Source organism: Sphaerodactylus townsendi, linkage group LG07, assembly GCF_021028975.2.
Source record: "Sphaerodactylus townsendi isolate TG3544 linkage group LG07, MPM_Stown_v2.3, whole genome shotgun sequence".
NCBI lineage: Eukaryota > Metazoa > Chordata > Lepidosauria > Squamata > Sphaerodactylidae > Sphaerodactylus > Sphaerodactylus townsendi.
The window spans coordinates 104606062-104625354 of NC_059431.1; the positions used below are offsets into that span (position 1 = coordinate 104606062).

Sequence of the window (19293 nt, forward strand, 5' to 3'; positions counted from 1 at the left end):
AACACTACAACCTTCGATTTTTGAGAGTTGAGTGTCAAGCCATTGATTGTACAGTATCAGGTGCAAGTTGCTGGGAATTAAACTGTCCGATTTTGGTATCTGACAACAAAACTGCATTAAATTAGGCATATAACAATAGGGGGATTGGATGTCCATCTAGGTTTTTGGGCAGTGTGAATTTACAGATTTAAGTTTACTTGCTAGGTCGTTTTAGAAATAAAGATTAGCAGAAAGAACTGGTGCAAGGACACATGTATTTTACTCCCATGGAGATAGATATTTTTTGGGTGTAAGCGATCCCTCCTGATTGCATTTTAACTTGACAGACTGTGTTCCTGATGTAAAACCTTGATTAGGGAGATCGATCTATTCTCTACACCCATTTTTCCAAGTTTAGCCCATAGCTTATCTCTTGGGACAGAATCAAGAGGCCCCCTTGATGTCCAGGAATGCTGCATACAATGGCCTTTTGATTTTGTTATTCCCACAGGTTTGAATTATTAGTTGGTTAATGACCATTATGTAGTCAAGGGTAGATTTACCTTTGCAAGAACCCTATCTGCTTTCGGGTCCTAGAACTCCATTTGAGACGACCCAGTTGTTCAATCTGGTTAGTAAGAATTTAGTATAGATTTTTTGGTATTGATAATAGACTAATTGGCCTGTAGTTTTCTGGAGCAAGATATGGTCACCTTTTTTGAAAATTGGGACTATTATAGCCTTTGTCCAGGCCTCTGGGATTAAGCCAGTTTTATTGATTGTTGTAAAAAGGGAGGTAAGAGTGGGGCCCACGCAATCCGCGTGCTTTTTAAATATCTCAGGTAGTACAATGCATGAGGGCCTGGCATGCCTTACAGCTTAAGTTGTTTAATCATAGACTCTACTTCTGTTGGGGTGACTGTAGGCCAGTCCATGGGAATATCAGGAGATGCTTAGGACTTGAGTTGTAGAGACCCATACTCTTCAAGCGCTAAAAGTGTTCTTGTAATGCTGGTACCAGACTCCAATTGGGATGCCAGCGGACAAGTTGTGTAATCCTAGAGCTACTGGACACTATTTTCCAGAAAGATCTGGTGTCATTGGAATTAGTGGCCTGAATGAGTTTTTCCCACTCTGCATTGATAATGGACATTTTAATGTCCTTTAGGCAGCTAAAGCTAAGCCGTTTTTTAATTAGAAAAAAAATATGTGTCGGGAATAGAAGGCTCATTATTAGCTCTCTACCATGAATACAGGGCTCTAAGTTGTTGTTTCAGATGTTGACATTTCCTGGTCAAAGGCATCTGCCTGGGGAGTCTTTACTTTCTTTGGCTGATGGATGATGTTAACTGCAGCATAAAGGCATTAATGTGCTATAACTAACTCTTCATATAGGCTCAGCAATGAGTCCGGAGACTCATTTTGTATTATTTTGGAGTGTATTTCTCCGAAGGTTTGGCTGTCTATTAATTCACAGAGCTGCTTCTCTGTTTGGGGAGACCAGTTGATTTTTAAATATGGGGGAGCCAGCTCTTTATTCTTCTTGAGTGGCAAAGATTGATCACCAGCAGAGCTAATTTCCAAGGAGAAGCGGAAGGTGGTCACTAGCACTATGATGGTCAATATGGAAGTCTTTTACACCTGCAAAGAGGTCAGGGGAAACTATAACATAGTCTATCACACTACAACCTCTGCTAGAGAGGAAAGTATATTCTCCGGAATGTTTAAATTTGCAGAGGCCGTTCAAATATATCATGTCACAGAAAATCCATGTTTTGACCAGCTCCTTGCCTGAGTGATTTTGGTATCCTGTTTGTCAGGGGCTAGCAACATACAATATGTACACACATGCAACTGACTCTGAGTGAATTTGTTGTTAGTTAAAAAGAAAATGAGCTGGAAGTGCTTCACCCTTTCCTTATTCCAACTTACCTCACAGTCGGCTTTTCCCCTTGCTAGATTTAAAATGTATGTTTTACTTGCATACTGAACACAAACATTGTGAGAAGTCACTGGAGGGGGCAACATGGAATGGAAAAATGGCTTAAGGATTCCCCTCCTTTCTGTTTGTGTACTTCATACCCACCTGACGCTTTTAATTTTTAATCGTAGCGCCAAGGGTCTGTAACGTGTTTCTATGTAATGCGTAACTATTCAATTTCATCTCATTATTCCAAGGATAAATTGCTCTGTATAATATCCTCAACAAAGCCCTACCTACTCCCCTCAGACTTAGACAAATCAATTATATCCCCCAAGCAAGCCATGTACATAAAATTACTCCAATTAGTTCTCATAAGCCAGTTTCCTCACAGTTCCTAAATTTATTTTGATGTCTTTATATGTGATTTTACCCATAGATCAGAACAAAATTCTGCAGATGAAGATTAACCTAAGTCAGCATATAATTGGATCTACCAAAGCTTCTAGCAATGGTCTCCTCTCAGCCATTTCCAGTCAGGATCTATCAGCCAGATGTATAGGCCACCTACGGTGTGGGCTGTCATTGGTTATTTTTCAAACTGTTTGCTTCCCTGGGCCTTGATTTAGCTATCCACTAATGTTCATATTTCCAAAAGGCAGGCCTCCAATTGGTTCTTCATCTCAGCACGATTCTGTTTTCACCAATCTTAACACAAGGTAGAGACAGCTGCCATTTCAGATTTGGGGGGAAAAGGTGACATATTCATGAAGTTGCCTTAGGAAGTTCAGACAAATTAGTATTTTTGCGAATGTCAATATTGCATGGAAGCATATTATCGTAGAGTTGGAAAGACCTATACAGGCCATCTCGTCCATCTAGTTCAATGCAGAATCAGCCGAAAGCAACCCTGACAAGAGCTTGTCCAGCTGCGGCTTGAAGACTGACAATGGGAAGTAGCGCATCACCTCCCTAGGCAGCCGATTCCACTGCTGAACTACCTATATACTCGCGTATATACATTTTTTGTGCTGAAAAAGCCCCCCCTCGACTTATATGCGAGTGAGGGTCCCACTTAATTCTTGTGTGGCGTTCCCCCTCTCCCATCTTCGCTCTCTCCTGCCTCTTCTCTGCCTCCCCCCTTTCAGCCGCTTTCTCTGCCTCTGCTTCGCTCTCCTCTGCCTTCTTCTCTGCCTCCCCCTTTCAGCCACTTTCTCAGCCTCCTTCTCAGCTTCGCTCTCCTCTGCCTTCTCCTCTGCCTCCCCCCTTTCAGCCGTTTTCTCAGCCTCCTTCTCTGCTTTGCTCTCCTCTGCCTTCTCTGCCTTCCCCCTTTCAGCCGCTTTCTCTGCCTTCTCAGCGGTGGCTGGCCCCTGGCTCTCGGCGGGTGACAGCCAGTCGACCTGGGTGAGCTGGACAAGCTGCGGGATGGAGAGGTCGGTGGCAGAGACCTTGGGATTGGTGAGATGGGGGGGTCAGTAGCAGAGACCCCCCCAAATAGCACCCGATCGTATCTATTTTTATTTTTGAAATTTACCAGTAGCTGCTGCATTTCCCACCCTAGACTTATACTCGAGTCAATAAGTTTTCCCAGTTTTTTGTGGTAAAAGTAGGTGCCTCGACTTTTATTCGGGTCGACTTATACACGACATATACTTGCACTGTAGAACTTTTTTCCTCATAATCCAAACTGTACCTTTCCTCATATAATTGATACCCATTATTACCAACAGGAACAGCTTCCAGCACTCCTCTAAGTGACTGCTCTTCAAATACCTAAAGAGAACTATCATGACCCCCCATCAGCCTCCTCTTTTTCACACTGAACATTCCCAAGTCCCTCAGCCTTTCCTTGCAGAGCTTGGTCTGACAACTGTACCAACCACTGTCTCATGCCAACTCAAGCCCTAGGCTCATTCTGCACAGCATATCGATAACAAGTTGCAGTTGTTATAAATGAATTCATTTTCCATTTATAAAAAGGGAAAACGAGCTCATTTAGAATGACTGCAATACGTTATAAATATGCTGTGAGGAATGAGCCTTAGGCCCCTTCCGCACAAGCAAAATAATGCGTTTTCAAACCACTTTCACAACTGTTTGCAAGTGGATTTTGCCATTCCGCATAGCTTCAAAGAGCACTGAAAGCAGTTTGAAAGTGCCTTATTCTGCATGTGCGGAATGAGCCTTAGTCTTTAACTGGTAGATCGTCTCCTGTGCAAGCAATTAATCTTAAAGACAGGCTCCACGTGAAAAAAAAAAGGTTCAATGGGAATTTGTCCAAATATGGGCATGACTCCTACTAACAGTCTAAAATGTTTGTCTTAACCAGGCTGAAGAAGTTGACTGAATGATATTGCCAATCACCCTTGTGCCCTCCAAGAGAGAAATAATAGTCCCCAAGGGCTGCTGAAGTCTGCTTTGCCAAGACCGAACACTAAGAATACTTTTACATATCCTGCCCAGCAGTGCAAGCTGACCTGAGTTGCAGTTAGCCAAATAAAGAGCTAAAAAAAACAACCCCAGAGAGCAAGAGCTAAATGTTATTCCAGTGGCTCATCCCAGATCCGATCCAGAAGTGGCTGCATACAGAATTTTTTTGTAGGGGAGAAAGGAATGCTGGGGTAGAGGGAATCATATTTCATATTTAAATTTTAAAAAAATCTTAGTGAAATGTAATTATATTTTATTAAAATTCATTTAATAACTTAAACTATGTTTAATATAAGAATAGTTGTGAACACCAAGGAATTCTTATTCATTCCTTTCTGCTCACTGGGCACTCATTGGCTAGGAAGGGTTGACTTGTTACCAAGCAGCTGGGTAGAAAACTCTCTTTTATATTAATAAGCAAAAGGATAGAGCTGGATTAACAACGCTGGAAATTAAGGGAAGAACTCTGGGAGAAGACTCTTTGGCCCTTTCCCCACTTACCTTTTTCCGAGGGTTGCTGCCCGCAATTCCCAGCGCGCGGCATCCTTGGCGCATGCCCGGGCATCCCCATGACCCCGCGCTCTGCGCGGGTTCATCAAAAGGCACCCTTTGAAAGAGCCCCAGGGATGCCTCGCGCTGAGGGCGACAGCAGCAGCGTCGGGGCAGCTGCGCTGTCGCCGTCCCTCTCGTGGGGAGTGCTGGGGGACCCCGCGCTACTCTCCTCAAGTAGCGCGGGGCTTAAGGTAAGTGGGGAAAGGCCCTTTGTGGTAGATTGGCCTCTACATTATTCTCTATTGCAGTGGTTCTCAACCTTCCTAATGCCGCGACCCTTTAATACAGTTCCTCGTGTTGTGGTGACCCCCAACCCTAATATTTATCCATTTTACAGAAGAGAATACTGATGCAGAGAGTCTTAGGTGACCCCTGTGAAAGGGTCGTTCGACCCCCGAAGGGGTCGCAACCCACAGGTTGAGAACCGCTGCTCTATTGCGTGACAGCAACCCAGATCCTCTTTTGTAGGAGATGGTGCCAATACTACTGCAAGTCAGAAGTACGGATGTCTTATTTTTGGTGTATGCTATCCCTATTGAGAGCACAGGACATAGTTTTATTTCACAATGATAACCATGACTGATAGGAACTAGCATAACATCTGCAAGTCATGTGGACTGCTTCACATTACAAACACCTGGGGGGCCTGCGGAAAATATGAATACACCCCTACAGTCAGTTGCAGGGTTTCATCCCTTGGTCATACGTAGCTTTTGGTGCAGTGTCTCATTCTATGGGACTACAGTCTTTAAGCCATGGGTTGGGACCCTGGGGCAGGGGTCTCAACCCCCATAGGGCTAGCTGTTCCTTTGCTGCTTTTGGAAGCACCTGCTGCTGCACATGTACAATAGAGAACAAGGGTGCAATATCTCCTTACCTTTCTTTGCATGCACATTTAAAGAAGGATCGAGATAGCAAGGCCCTTGCTCATCTTCCACATTGGGATGAGGAAGATTCCTCTGTTTAGTATGTGCAGATAGACACAGGTTCAGATACTTTTGTTGAAGCAGCAGATTTACTCAGAGTAGACCACCTTGTAGGACGCAATGTAGACAAGAACTGACAGACACACAGTCACCAGTGCAGTTCTGTTTATTGCTATCTACTAACAAAGTGCTTCGCCAGACCACAGGTGTTTTCAGGCACACACCACATTGCTGTCTGTGCTAACTATATACAAAAGTGGTACCAATCAGGTGCCCTCACCTTATCAGGTTTGCACACGGTACAAGCTGTGCACTCGGTACTAATCTGCACATGGCACCTGTTAGAAGGAGGGTCCAGCTGTCATTTAGATTTTGCTCATCTAAGCATTCACACATGTTCTGACAACTTTGGCTCCTCCTCTTCCTGTCTCATAAGTATGATGTCACAGGACTTTATGGTCATGTACATAAGCAGCCACATAGAGTTAAAAATGGGTTCTGGGCTTTTGGATAAAAACAGAAATGAGGCAATGCCTCTCAGTGTAGCTCAGCCTTCATTTATGAGGTTTGTTGGTGATAGTGAGGTGATGCATTTGACTGGCCTCTACTGATCATTCCACCTTTCTACAGCTGTTGCAAAACACTTACATGTCTGCCCATGGTGCCCCATATTGCATATTCTCTGGAATGTGCTCTGAGCACATACTTTAAGCACTGATCAGATCTTTTGGGGCGCATCATTGCCCCACATAAACTGAATTGTGCACCATGAAGCACCCACAGAAACTCCTCTGTGGCTGTGTGCTGTGAGGAAAAATCACAGGAGCAGCAGTGGCGTAGTGGCTAAGAACAGTGGCTAATAGCAGGTACACTCTGATCTGGAGGAACCAGGTTTGATTCCCCGCTCTGCCGCTTGAGTTGTGGAGGCTGATCTGGGGAATTCAGATTAGCCTGTACACTCCCACACACACCAGCTGGGTGACCTTGGGCTAGTCACAGTTTTTCAGAGCTCTCTCAGCCCCACCCACCTCACAGGGTGTTTGTTGTGATAGGGGAAGGGCAAGGAGATTGTAAGCCCCTTTGAGTCTCCTACAGGAGAGAAAGGGGGGATATAAATCCAAACTCTTCTTCTAATATTGGACAGGCTATTAGGGAAACCTGATGTTCTTAAGGAATCAGGAGCCACTGAACTGGACACAGGGTCCGCCCCATAATGCTTCTGTTAGAATACACATGCAAATGCACTTAATACTTCTATATTCCAATATCTTCAAATGACAACCCAGTTAGACCAGAATACTTTGGAGCTAGGGTAGTTCATGCCCACTAAGGTCAGTGGGGATACACTGATTGAAATTCAAGAACGTTCCTTTCTCAGACCCAACCGTGGATCATTTTACATACAGTTATTAAAAGCTGACTACTGAAAACTGTGAAATACTCATATTGAAATGTTTAAAAGCAACGCATCATAGTATATATTACCTGTTTCAGCCACACGTTTGTTGTCATCAACTGATTCTTTTCATCCTGTCAAAGACAAGAGGAGAAGCAGAATTCATTGATGTCTTCTAAATAGCTAAAGGGAAGAAAATATTACTTGTCACTAGAAAAAGAGAGTTTACCAGAGAGTTCAGGCTCCAAGGACAGTTCCCAAGTGCTGAAGAGTGTAGCAGTTAATGTGCCAGACTATGTGATAAAAGACCCAGGTTCAAAACACTGCCCCTAAGTTTTCTCAGTGACCTTGGCCAGTCATTCTTTCACAGCCTAACATGCCTCGGAGATTATCAAGGGTGGCCATTTAAAGTACCTGGAATGGAATGTTCCCAGTGGGACACTGACATAGCCATTTCCACACAAACCTTTTAAAAATGTTTGGAGGCAGGAAATAAAACGTTTCCTCCATGGAGTTGTGCATTGTTCCCCACCCCCTTACATCCTGAAAAAGTTTTATTTCCAGCCTCAAAATGTTTTAAACAAATCAATTTTTTAAAATTATTCTTTGGTTTGATTTTTTTTAAAGTCTTCACTTGCCATGCAATCTATTTACTACGTCTTCCACGCCTCTGTGCCGTCAGCACCATTTTCTCACATTGCTGAGCTCTGTTCCCCCCTTGTCTGCTTATTTTCAGCCTTTCTTGGGGGGGGGGGTTAAACTTTGATATGACATCTTCAAAGAATCTATTACACGAGCTACAGAGAATCACAGCAAGAAGCAGTGAAACATCAATTCAACAAATAACTCAAGAAAAAGGGGAAAAAACATCTACTGGGGGCCATTTATCACTTCAAGGGATTGAGTGCAGACAAACATTGTGCAGTGGCGTAGTGGTTAAGAGCAGGTTCATTCTAATCTGGAGGAACCGGGTTTGATTCCCTGCTCTACCACTTCAGCTGTGGAGGCTTATCTGGGGAATTCAGATTAGCCTGTGCACTCCCACACATGCCAGCTGGGTGACCTTGGGCTAGTCACAGCTTTTCGGAGCTCTCTCAGCCCCACCCACCTCACAGGGTGTTTGTTGTGAGGGGGGAAGGGCAAAGAGATTGTAAGCTCCTTTGAGTCTCCTACAGGAGATAAAGGGGGGATATAAATCCAAACTCTTCTTCTTCTTCTAGTAAAGAGCCAGCGTGGTACAGTGGTTAAGAGCAGGTGGATTCTAATCTGGAGAACCAGTTTTGATTCCCCACTCCTCCAACTGAGTGGCGGAGGCTTATCTGGTGAACCAGATGTGTTTCCGCACTCCTATATTCCTGCTAGGTGAGCTTGGGCTAGTCACAATTCTTCAGAACCCTCTCAGCCCTGCTTACCTTACAAGGGGAGAAGAAGGGAAAGGAGCTTGTAAGCAGCCTTAAGTCTCCTTACAGGAAAGAAAGGTGGGGTATAAATCCAAACGCTTCTTCTTCTATAGATGGGGGAGCTGAAAATATTTTAGATACTTTTTAGGTGATCTGTGTAGAAAGGGGCATGGAGAACCACTGGCAGCCAGAAGGAAGGCGAGCCAAACAATAGCCCTTCTGCTATTGGTTCTGTTCCTTCAGCAAGAACAGTCCCCAGTTGCCTTCTCCTGCGCCGCCAGAAGCTCATGGTGGTTCAGGGGAAGGCAATGGTGAGCTGATGTCCATCATTAGTATTGCTGGCCAGGTCTGAGCTGAGCAGGGCCCCTTCACTGCTGGCTGTCAGCACCACAAAGGTCACTTAGGGTGGCTTTTTCCTGGACCCTTTAAACTTCCCAGTCCACCCCTAGTTGTTGTGTGGACCAAATGGAGGCACACGGAACACTGTATGCTACCTTGATCTCCCAAGAGGAAGGGTGGGATTAAAATATATAAAATAAAATAAAGAAATGAAATAGATTTCAACAGCATATAAGTTGACAGGACTGATGGGATGCTCATGCTTAACAGCAGGAAGGGGTGGGGGAATGGGAGAGTTGCTTAGCAATCAGTAAGGCACATTTCCCACTGGAGTTGCAACCCCCTGATCTTGAGCCTTTAATAGCTACAATGATTGAAAGAACTCCAGCTGATCCAGCTTTGCCATTCACTTTGACTGTCAGGTCTGAATGGGAAGTGCATGGCCCATGTATGCGATTTAGTACTACCTGCGCTCAGGCCTGACAGCATTCTTCAGAAGCAGAAGGGAAGATAAGTTTGTGCAACATTAGCCCCTGCCAGGCAGTGTGAAATATCAGGATTGGCCAGCCCTGAAATTTGTCATCATGCTCCTGCCTCATCAACAGGACACTATCTTCGACCAGCTCTCAGCTTCCTTGCCTAAATCAGGGTGTAAGGTTGCCAGCCCTTCAGAGGGGGCAGGGATCACTTTCCCAGCTTCTCTTTCCCATTGCCACTCAGAACGGCTATTTCGCTGACAGTGTAATGTCACTTCCAGGTTTTTTTCCAGAAGTGGTCAGTCCTTTTTAGGTGCTGCTGAACAATCTATAGTTTTAACATCGATTTTCTGGTGATTCCTAGAGAGGCATGACATCATCCCAAGTTTCCTCTAGAAGTGACATCACACCATTGTTGATGGTTATCCCCCGCACTTTTCCCCAGATTCCCACAAGTTGCCAGGCCAAATCTGGCAACCGAGCAGTTTCTGTGACCACCCCTAGCCTGACCTGCTGAGAGCAATTGTGAGAAAAGGAGCTATTGCCAAGCAGAGGCGTACCAGCAGAAAATGGCACCTAGGGCAAGACCTTATTTTTGCGCCCCCCCCCCCCCCCGGAACATCTTTTATTAAAATACAGAGGGCTCCCACTCTTTTAATAATACTAATGATACAGATTTCACTCAAAACTTGTCTCTTGTGACATCCAATCTTATGTCACACAATCATCACACGCAAAGATTAGATTTTCACAGCCTTAAGAACCACTTCTTGCAAGATTTTTTACATTTCAGTATGAATACAAAATGTATGCCATGTCTGCTACATGTGAAAGGTGTGTGCAGGCATGTTTCATACACTCCCCTCATATACATACACAAGTGGGCCCAGAACTCTGCTATATATATTTGCAGGGAACATGTTAACAAAAATAGATACATGTGCCAGAATTTTTAGAGGGCTTAGGAAGTGGCTATCAGTAGGCCCCATTAATCAGTTAGGGGCATTAGATAATGTTCATATGAATTGTTGAAGGCTTTCACTGCCGGATTCAACTGGTTGTGGTGGGTTTTCCGGGTTGTGTGGCCGTGGTCTGGTGGATCTGTGTAACAGACTTCCCTCTGTGATACACCTCTGAAGATGCCAGCCACAGATGCAGGCGAAACGTTAGGAACAAGATCCACCAGACCACGGCCACACAGCCCAGAAAACCCACCACAACCAGTTCATATGAATTGATTTCCAGAATTCTCACACTGCACCGGACTCAGTTCTCAACCCAGTTGTATATACCTGGGCCTTCATTCTCCAATTCTTTGTGTATAACAGAGATTACTTTCTGTGTATGAAGTGTCACACTTGTGTGGGTATCCAAGATGATCAGTAGGAAAACAAGAGGGACTTACTACCCCGCATTTGTCCTTGCCTGGCCATCAAACAAAATGAGAACAGTAGCTTTGCATACTTATAACTTACAGATACGACCAAAAGATCCCAAAGAATTACTGTTAATCTACAGCCTATAGCCGTGGTGGCAAACCTTTGGCACTCCAGATGTTATGGACTACAATTCCCATCAGCCCCTGCCAGCATGGCCAATTGGCCATGCTGGCAGAAACTGAATAAGTCCCTATACCTGATTACTCATTAACCTAGAGGTATCAGGTTCTTCCCAGCTGTAGAAAATTGCAGCTTTGGAGGATAGGATGTATGGCATTATATCCTGCTGAGGTCCCTCCCCTCCCCAAACTCCACCCTCTCCAAGCTCCACCTGCAAATCTCCACGAATTTCCTAACTAGGGGTTGGCAACCCAAACAGAGGCTCATTCCGCACATGCAAAATAATACACTTTCAAACTGCTTTCAGTGCTCTTTTAAGCTGTGCGGAATGGCGGAAATCCACCACAAACAGTTGTGCGAAGAGTGGTTTGGCAGCGATTATTTTGCGTGTGCGGAAGGGGCCTGAGATTCTCCAGCAGTATCCTTCTCACATACAACTGATGTCCTGTGCAAAGAGAACAATGGTGGTCCTATCAGTTAATAGAGTTGCCAACTTCTAGTTGGGGTATTCTTGGAGATTTCGGGAACAGCCTGGAGAGGTGGGTGGAAGTTCAGGAAGAGCTCCCATTCATAAAATGCGAAGAATAATGTCGCAAAACTGGCTTGAGTGCTCTTTGAAGCTGTGAGGAATAGCAAAATCCACCTGCAAACAGTTGTGAAAGTGGTTTGAAAATGCATTATTTTGCATGTGCGGAAGGGGCCGAAGGGAGAGACCTCAGTGGAGTATAATGCCATAGAATTCAACCTTCAAAGCAGCCATTTTATGTAGTGGACCTGACCTTTGTCATCTGGAGATCAGTTATAATTCTGGGAGATCTCCAGATCCTACCTGGAGGTTGGCAACCCTAGTCAGTAGGACTGAGAGGCAAATGAGTCTAAAGGAACAGTTATCTGTTACCATTCAAAGCAAGTAAATGTGTTCATTCTTGTTACAGGGACCCAGAAATAGAGCCACACAGATTACCTACCACATCTACTAACTGTGATATCTTTAATCCGAAGTACACCTTTATGGTATCATTGGAATGTTTTACTGGTCTGATCCATTTCTGATACCCTTGAAATAGGTGCCGCAAGAGGGCATCTTCATTCTCAGCAAACGAGCTGAACACAGTGAAAGCTGAAAAATTCAAAAAGAGAAGGAGAAAGAGGCATGTGTAAACAGGTGCAGAAGTATTGTTCAAGTGACTGCATCACCCAGGCATAGAGTAAAACCAAAACACTGATGAGAGTTACTTCTTGGCCATAAAAAACAACACTAAAAGAATGACGGGGAAGTGGCCGAGCACTGAGTTCAACAAGAAAGGTTTCAACATGCATGACTCCAGTGAGGGCGTGGCAGGGGACTGTTTGATGTATCTGATTTAGTTCTATTAAAGAGGGATGCACTGGACAGTACAATTGAACTGATGCCTCATTTTGATAGAGTTACCATGAGATGAAAAAGGAACTTGTCAAGAAAGATACTGCAACACAAGATCTGATTGCCGTCAACCCAGCACCCTGTTCAGCCATTATGATTTTGGCACCTCTGCTTCCTATAATGTTAGAACCCACAATCTTCCCTATATACTAAGGTTGACCAGATGGTCACCTTTGTGAATTTCAGAACGAGTGGGTGACCACGCTGGCGCGTAATGGCGGCGCAGCCGCGGAAGCGCCTGACCTTCCTGGGGAGCTCCGTTTCCGCCCTGTGACAGGGAGGCTGGGGAAGCGGAGGCGCCAAAGAACTGCGTCGGCTCTCACCGGCTGTAGCGTAAGGAGAGCTGCCGCGCACTGCCTTAGCCCAGAAGGCAGTCGCGGCGGCTGCTTCAAAAACTGGGACACTTGAAAAAAACCAGCGGGGACAGAAGTTGTTTTAAAGTGAGGGACTGTCCACCACAAGCCAGGAATAGGTCAAAGCCTACTATACAGAGTTACCGGATCTCTCTATAATTTTCCACATTTTCATATATGGCGAAAATCCTCCTTACTTATATATATGAAAATGTGAATTATCTGGATTATCAATCGCATGTACAGAGGCTGGAAAATATGAAGATTGCCTCAGCCACACTAAATGGCACCAAAATGTATTGAGAGGATCACACTAAGAATGTTCCTCCAGTGCCAAATTTGTAATGAGAGATAATTCCACAACCGGAGTCCTTGGAGATCTTCTGTCAAAGATGCTGTTTAACTGCCTCAAAGTGGGCAATGGAGTTTAAGGGCGGGGTTACTGTTAGGTAAAAAATAGTTTAGCAGAGTAAACAATCACGAGATGCTTGCGAAGTTATGATAACGTTTACTAAGAGAAAAAATAGATAGGAAGAGTACATGTATAAGAAAACAATAAAACATCACTCTGAAAGATGCCAGCTGCCACAGATTCGGGAAAATGCTACTGAGCCGACATTTTCTGGCCCAGAAACCACACAACACCCCAATAAAGCATTCTTTTCTAAAGCTGCTCTACAAAATCTTTTTCTTCTACATTGTGAAAGGTGGCGTTGACACAGCTTGAGACAAAGGAAATTATTTTTGCAACTTCTTCTGAGCATGCCTGCATGACTAGTTACACATCTTCTACAGTAATACTGACAACCAGCGACCAATGAAATGAATCACCTCAAAATGCGAGGTAACTCCTGGCTTCCGGGAATGTTTTAGAAATTTAAAAAATGTTTTAAATGTTCTTTAAAACCAACTTAGAAGCAAGGAACCTGGCTGGAGTGGAGAGTTGAAGCTTCTGCCTTTCCCACTCACACCATTTTCCAAGCCTATAAGCTTTGAGGATTATGTAAATAAAGTCTGCATTGGAACCACTTTAGCTTACGGGAAAACAGAGTAGCAGGGTGTCGGAGTCGGAACCCCCACTTTCACTCTAAAGATGCCAGGCTACAAGTTGGCACCTCCAGGTATATTTGGAAGGCTGGGACAAATGCACTAGTGTCACACCAACATGCAATGTCATTCTGGCAAAAAAAGAGAAGTGAAGTCATGCTGTCAGTAGTGATGGTCTAGGATTTTCCAAAACTCTATGGTTCTGGAAAATCTTAGAACGTCCATCTGCCAACCCATAAAGCTTTCGGTTTTGTACTTGAAGAGAATCTACTCTGAATTGCAACAATGGAATACCCACCTGATTTTCTCCCAGGCCAGTCTCAAGAGGACAAGGGAAAGATTGCTGAGAGGTCTCCTGCTGTGGTAGTCATAACCCACACTAGGATTCCGTTCCCCCACTTTACCATCACATAGCTACTCTTTTACCAAGTAGTCGCGGGGTCCCCGCTGAGCAGTCCCCACTACAGGGGGGTGGCTGACAGCATGGCGCCTTGGCAGCTGCCTACTCTCGCACCCCCCCCTCCCAGTCGATTAAGTCATTCCTGGGCTCTCCTCAAAGCTGGCCTTTTGATGACCCAGCATAGAGCATGGGTGAGTAGGAGATCCCGAGGGAGTGAGTGGCATCAAAGGGTGGTAAATTAGGTAGTAAGTGGGGAATCGACCTATGATCCCAAGTCAAACTGGGCCCCTGCAGGTTTTAAAAATGAGATTCTCCACAGCTGCTGTGTAGCAAAGCAAAGTGAGTTGGGCCTGGGGACCTGGATCCTAGTCATGAAAAAAAATCTTATGTGGCTTAGCCATGATTGTGTCCAGTTCTGGGGCAGAGAAGACCAATTTTGTGTTTGTGGAAGATACAATCCCTCCATATTTTGAACACAGGCTTTGATGACCTTGACATTGTGTGTGGATGATGTAAGTATTCCCTGATGTAGAGGCACTTCCTGGAGTTTTATGATGTGGAACTGGATTAGGATGAGAAGTGTAACAGCTGTGTGAGAGGAAGAGATGAATAAGGATTAGAATAAAGTGGGAGAGGAGTTAGTCTTGCGGGCCTTATAAAATAATAATATTTATTTGAATTACAATTGCATTCATGAAATATTGTCCAATAAGCCAGGAAGGCAGATCTATGGATTCAGTACGAAGATGTATGCAGAATATATTATCAAGATAGCCAACAGATATGAAAACTTTCTTGCAACAGGACTCCCTGTAGTGGATTTTTCCCAAAAGAAAAGCAAAAAGGGCAAAAAAAAACACCCCCAATAATAATTAAACTGTATTTTATGTCCGGCAGAAGCTATTGAGTTTGCATGTTTTTTTAAAAAAAAATTTCTTCCCTAACTGTAAACTATACTGTTGCAATTGCAGAAATCATTGCTAACTGTATTGGGGATTGTCCGATTCACACAATTCTGCATGTGTACCGCTGGAGGACTGGTGCGCGCGATGGACAGCAAATAAAGTTATTGTAAATAGGGCCACAAGGGGACGAAACCATTTCAGCTCTTGTTGCGATTACACTAAAGGCGGATACAGTTATTTTTCTTTCTCTCTGTGGACTGTGCTGCTGTGCCTAAAAGGTAAAAATGACTTACTTTTTAAGATCTTGTAAACCCTATTGGATGGTAATTATTCTTTTATGGCCATTAATACTCCATCATGCAAGCCTTCCTCTAAAAGACCCAGGAATATGTCTGAGTGCAAGAGTAATGAGCTACAGAGGAGGGGCCTCTCAAGAGTTTTAATAGTTGAGTAAAGGCAAAATTTTTGGCAGGGGCTGTTTTTTACTCACTTGCATGACATGTTGTGGCTGCAAAATTCCTTCTTCTGTTTTACTAATATAGTCTCGTCCTCTTCGCTGGCTGGATTTGCTCAGGAATTGTGTAATAATGGAGGAAAAAACTTGGACAAGCAGTTTTGGCTCCGGTGCAGAAACATTTGTGAGAGTTTCTGGGCTGTGTGGTTGTTGTCTGGTTGACAATACAAAACCTTTTTGCCAACCACATACATCTGAAGAGGGCCAGCCTGCTTTCTTTCCACCTGCTCAGCCTGTACATTGATTAAATACATTGCTGTTTTGGAATTTCTTGGATTCTAATGTTATGTTTTTCTGATGATTGTACATACTGTATACCATACCAAGAACAAATAGCAGCCATCGAGTCACCGGTGGCAGCCATTCTGTGACAGAGGTGAGCAGCACGAGGCAAAAGGATGGGGCGAAATTCCCAGCTCTGAGAGCATACAGTTGCAGGGGAGCTGCAATAAATTGGCCCCGAACTGCAAAGCGAGGAACAGCAGAAGCTTACTAAAAGCGCCGCGCCCGGAGCCTGGAAGCCTTGGCTAACCCGAGGCTCCGGCGCTAACGTGGCCCACCCACCCTCCCTGGAACTTGACAATTGTTAATGGTTGACACATGTTGTAAATGGTTTTATTGTTATGCTTGCACTTTTATGCAGCCAGCCGGGTTGGCATGAATCACTTAACATCTGTGAGGAGAAAGCCGACAATGACGGATCTTCTCCATCGTTGGTGCCCTTAAGGAAAGGGCCTGGGGTGAAGGCGGTAGGCAAGCGGTGAGTAGTTGGTGCCGTGCAGCGCCCAGGAAAGGAGTTGACACCAAAATTACCCACCGGTACTCAAAAGGGTTTAAGGGACAGCATGAATTGGTCAGCGGTGCTGACCTGCTGATGTTAGATCTGTTTGTCCCCAGCTTCTTGAGTGTTATGTTTGTTAATTAATAAATTGGACTGCGGCCCAATCTATTTCCAAATCCTTGTTGTTGTTTTTGTGCCGGGGAAGGGTCTACACCATCTGCACGCAATGTTTTTAGAGCCCTGACTTGGGTAGCCCAGGCAAGTCTGATCTCATCAGATCTTGGAAGCTAAGAAGGACAGACCCTGACTAGTACTTGGATGGAAGACCACCAAAGGGTTGCTTGTAGATGCAGGCAATGGCAAGCCACCTTTGAACATCTCTTGTCCTGAAAACCCTTGGGGGATTGTCATAAAACAGCTGCGATTTGATGGCAGCAAAGAAAAGAGGACAGGATACAATCTAAACAAAATAGATATCATTGAGAGAAGGAAAAACCCACCAGATTCCACAACAATATTCTCACAAGAAAACCTACACTGACTCTGGAACTTTCTATTGCTCAGCAAGAGAGCAGGGTGGGAATGAGATCGGGGTTCTCCTTCAACTTTGGGGAAGGGATAGTGGAGCTTCATGGTGGAAGAGAAGATAGACTGAGGAATTAAAAGCATGCAGAGAAGGCTCCCAAAAGGCTGAGGGAATTAATGCGCTCATGGTAGCACAAGAATGAGCATTCAAAAAAATTATATTCCTATCACAACAAGGTTATGCCCCAGGTTTTATTTATTACCTTGTCATCGTCTTTAACCATAAAACTTTGTTTCTCACATGTACTAAATTTGAGCATATTAAAAAGAAGCTGGAGGATAAAGCAACAGAGATCGCTGTGGCTGTATCTGCTCCTATAAATCCCTTGTTATCTTTCCTTTTCATCCTGTTCTCCTGCCATTTCTCCCCATCAACACATAGAGTGTAAGATTCTTGAGGCAGAGACCTGTCTTTTGATTCTGTTACTCTGTAGAGTATTGTCTGCATTATGTAAATAGTGAGAACTGAGGGATTTTTAGAATTAATATTCCATTCATAGCAAACTTTATTATTCAAAGCCGTTTTTCAAAGATAAAGCTAGTGGAAGATTAAAAGCAGCACAAAAACCAGTTAACTGTCTATCAGTGTAGCTTATGCCTCCCTCCACCTTTGGGTAAAGAAGAAAAAAAAAGTATTTGAAACATGTTTAATGCCAGTGGTTTAATTTTAGCACACAAATCCATCCCTGTGAAGAAGGCTGCAAACATTTTGAAACCGTGACGCTTCAACTAAATTGCGCTTACCTGAAGTGTGTGCACAAAGAAGAAGGGACACTATAATAAAACTGAGCACCTCCATCGCCACAGTTGCCTTTAAGCTGGTCTGGCTTTCCTTTCATAGGTGAAACTAACTGCATCTGAAGAGAGAAAGCAGCAGAGGCAAAATAATTCTGAAGCGTGAAGGCTCAGAAGAGAGCCGAGAGAACAGCTTTGGAGCCTTTTCTCGTGCCACTGTGAAGCTTCCTAAAGTACACTTCATTGATTTTTGGTCAGATGTCACAGGCTGGAAGCCAAAAAAACCCACCTCCCTGGGTCCTAAACCTCACCTTGTTGTGTGTCCGATAACCAGGGTACTGTTAAAAGCCCAAGTTGGGTGAATTCAAAGAATTCCCAAGCCAAATAAAGCCAGGTTAGTACTCCTATTTGCACCCTATAAAAGTACATTTTAATCACTTGTTTTGCAGCAGAAGATGGAAAGTATGCCTCTAGTTGTACAAAGGCATGAATCACACCTTTTCAGTCCTCTGGGGGATGTTTTTGAAGGTAGAGGCACCAAATCTGCAGCATAACTGCAAGGGATTCTCTGTAGAAGAATCACCAAGTTTGATGAAATTTGGGTCAATAGGTCCAATTTTGGGCCCCCAAAGGTTGTGCCCCAATGTAGTCAAAGGCGTTTTCATTTGTTTCCAGTGGGCACCTCATAAAATTGGATGCCCTGACCCACACTTCACCAAACTTGGGGGTTCTTCTGAGGAGGAACCACCCTGGGACTAGGACGCAGAATTTGGGATTCCCTTACTCTTGGTAAAATTTGGATGCTTTACCTCACCCCCCCACCTGCTAAGGTGTTTCGCCGGACGCTTCTTGGGCCAATGTCACACCAGAGTTGCAGGAATTTGAGGAAACTTCCATGGACTCGTGATTGTAATTCCCATCGGGCCCTGGCGGCATGGCCACTGGGGCTGATGGGATAAATGTAGTCCCATGAACATCTGGACGTACCATAGGTTCGCTACCACTGCCGTAGGAGCATATCTTGGGAAAGGTTTCTCACCGCGGTCATTGAATGCAACTGGCTGGTCGTCGAACGGATGGAGCTTCAGTGATTATCCGTGGCATTTCAACGATTTGGTGCGGCGTTTGTGGGACAAGGTAACTCATGGAGAATTGCGGCTGCCTGCCATTTCTGTGCACGAATATATTCAGTTTTGCCTGCCGGTTAAGAAAATGTGCAGCTTTGTCCTTTTGTCGACAGCTGTGTGCTGGATCGTCGGGTTGCACGGACATATAGGGACGGTGACGCGGTACAGCTCCATATAACGAAAAGCTTTCCATATATAGCTACAAAGATATAACATCATTTTTTTTTTAAAAAAAAAAGAAAGAACCATTTTCAACTGAAACGCTTTATTTTTTCCGTGCTATGCGGACAAAACAAAAGAATGGTTCTTTTCAAAATGTTTTAAATGCCTTGTGCAGAAAAAGTATCTGGCAGCCCAAACCCAATACAACACATGTCCAGTCACACAATACCAGGTAGCTGAATGTGTGGAGTATTTTTGCCAGCCCAGATGAAACTACAATCCA

The 19293-nt window shown here is 44.3% G+C and overlaps 1 protein-coding gene across 4 annotated transcripts in view; it reads right to left on the reverse strand.

The window, feature by feature from the left end:
• Positions 1-18074, reverse strand: part of CHRNB3 (cholinergic receptor nicotinic beta 3 subunit) — a 37693-nt gene extending 19619 nt beyond the window's left edge. For all 4 annotated transcript variants that reach the window (XR_007245036.1, XR_007245038.1, XR_007245037.1 and 1 more), the window contains exons 1-3: positions 17731-18074; positions 11947-12098; positions 7294-7338 (exon numbers count right to left, since the gene is read on the reverse strand). Coding sequence is in view for 1 of the 4 variants with exons in the window: in XM_048503170.1 (XP_048359127.1) it covers positions 7294-7338; positions 11947-12098; positions 17731-17785 (252 nt within the window). In the remaining 3 variants the exon portion in view is untranslated. The remainder of the gene's footprint in view (positions 1-7293; positions 7339-11946; positions 12099-17730) is intronic.
• Positions 18075-19293: the final 1219 nt, after the last annotated feature.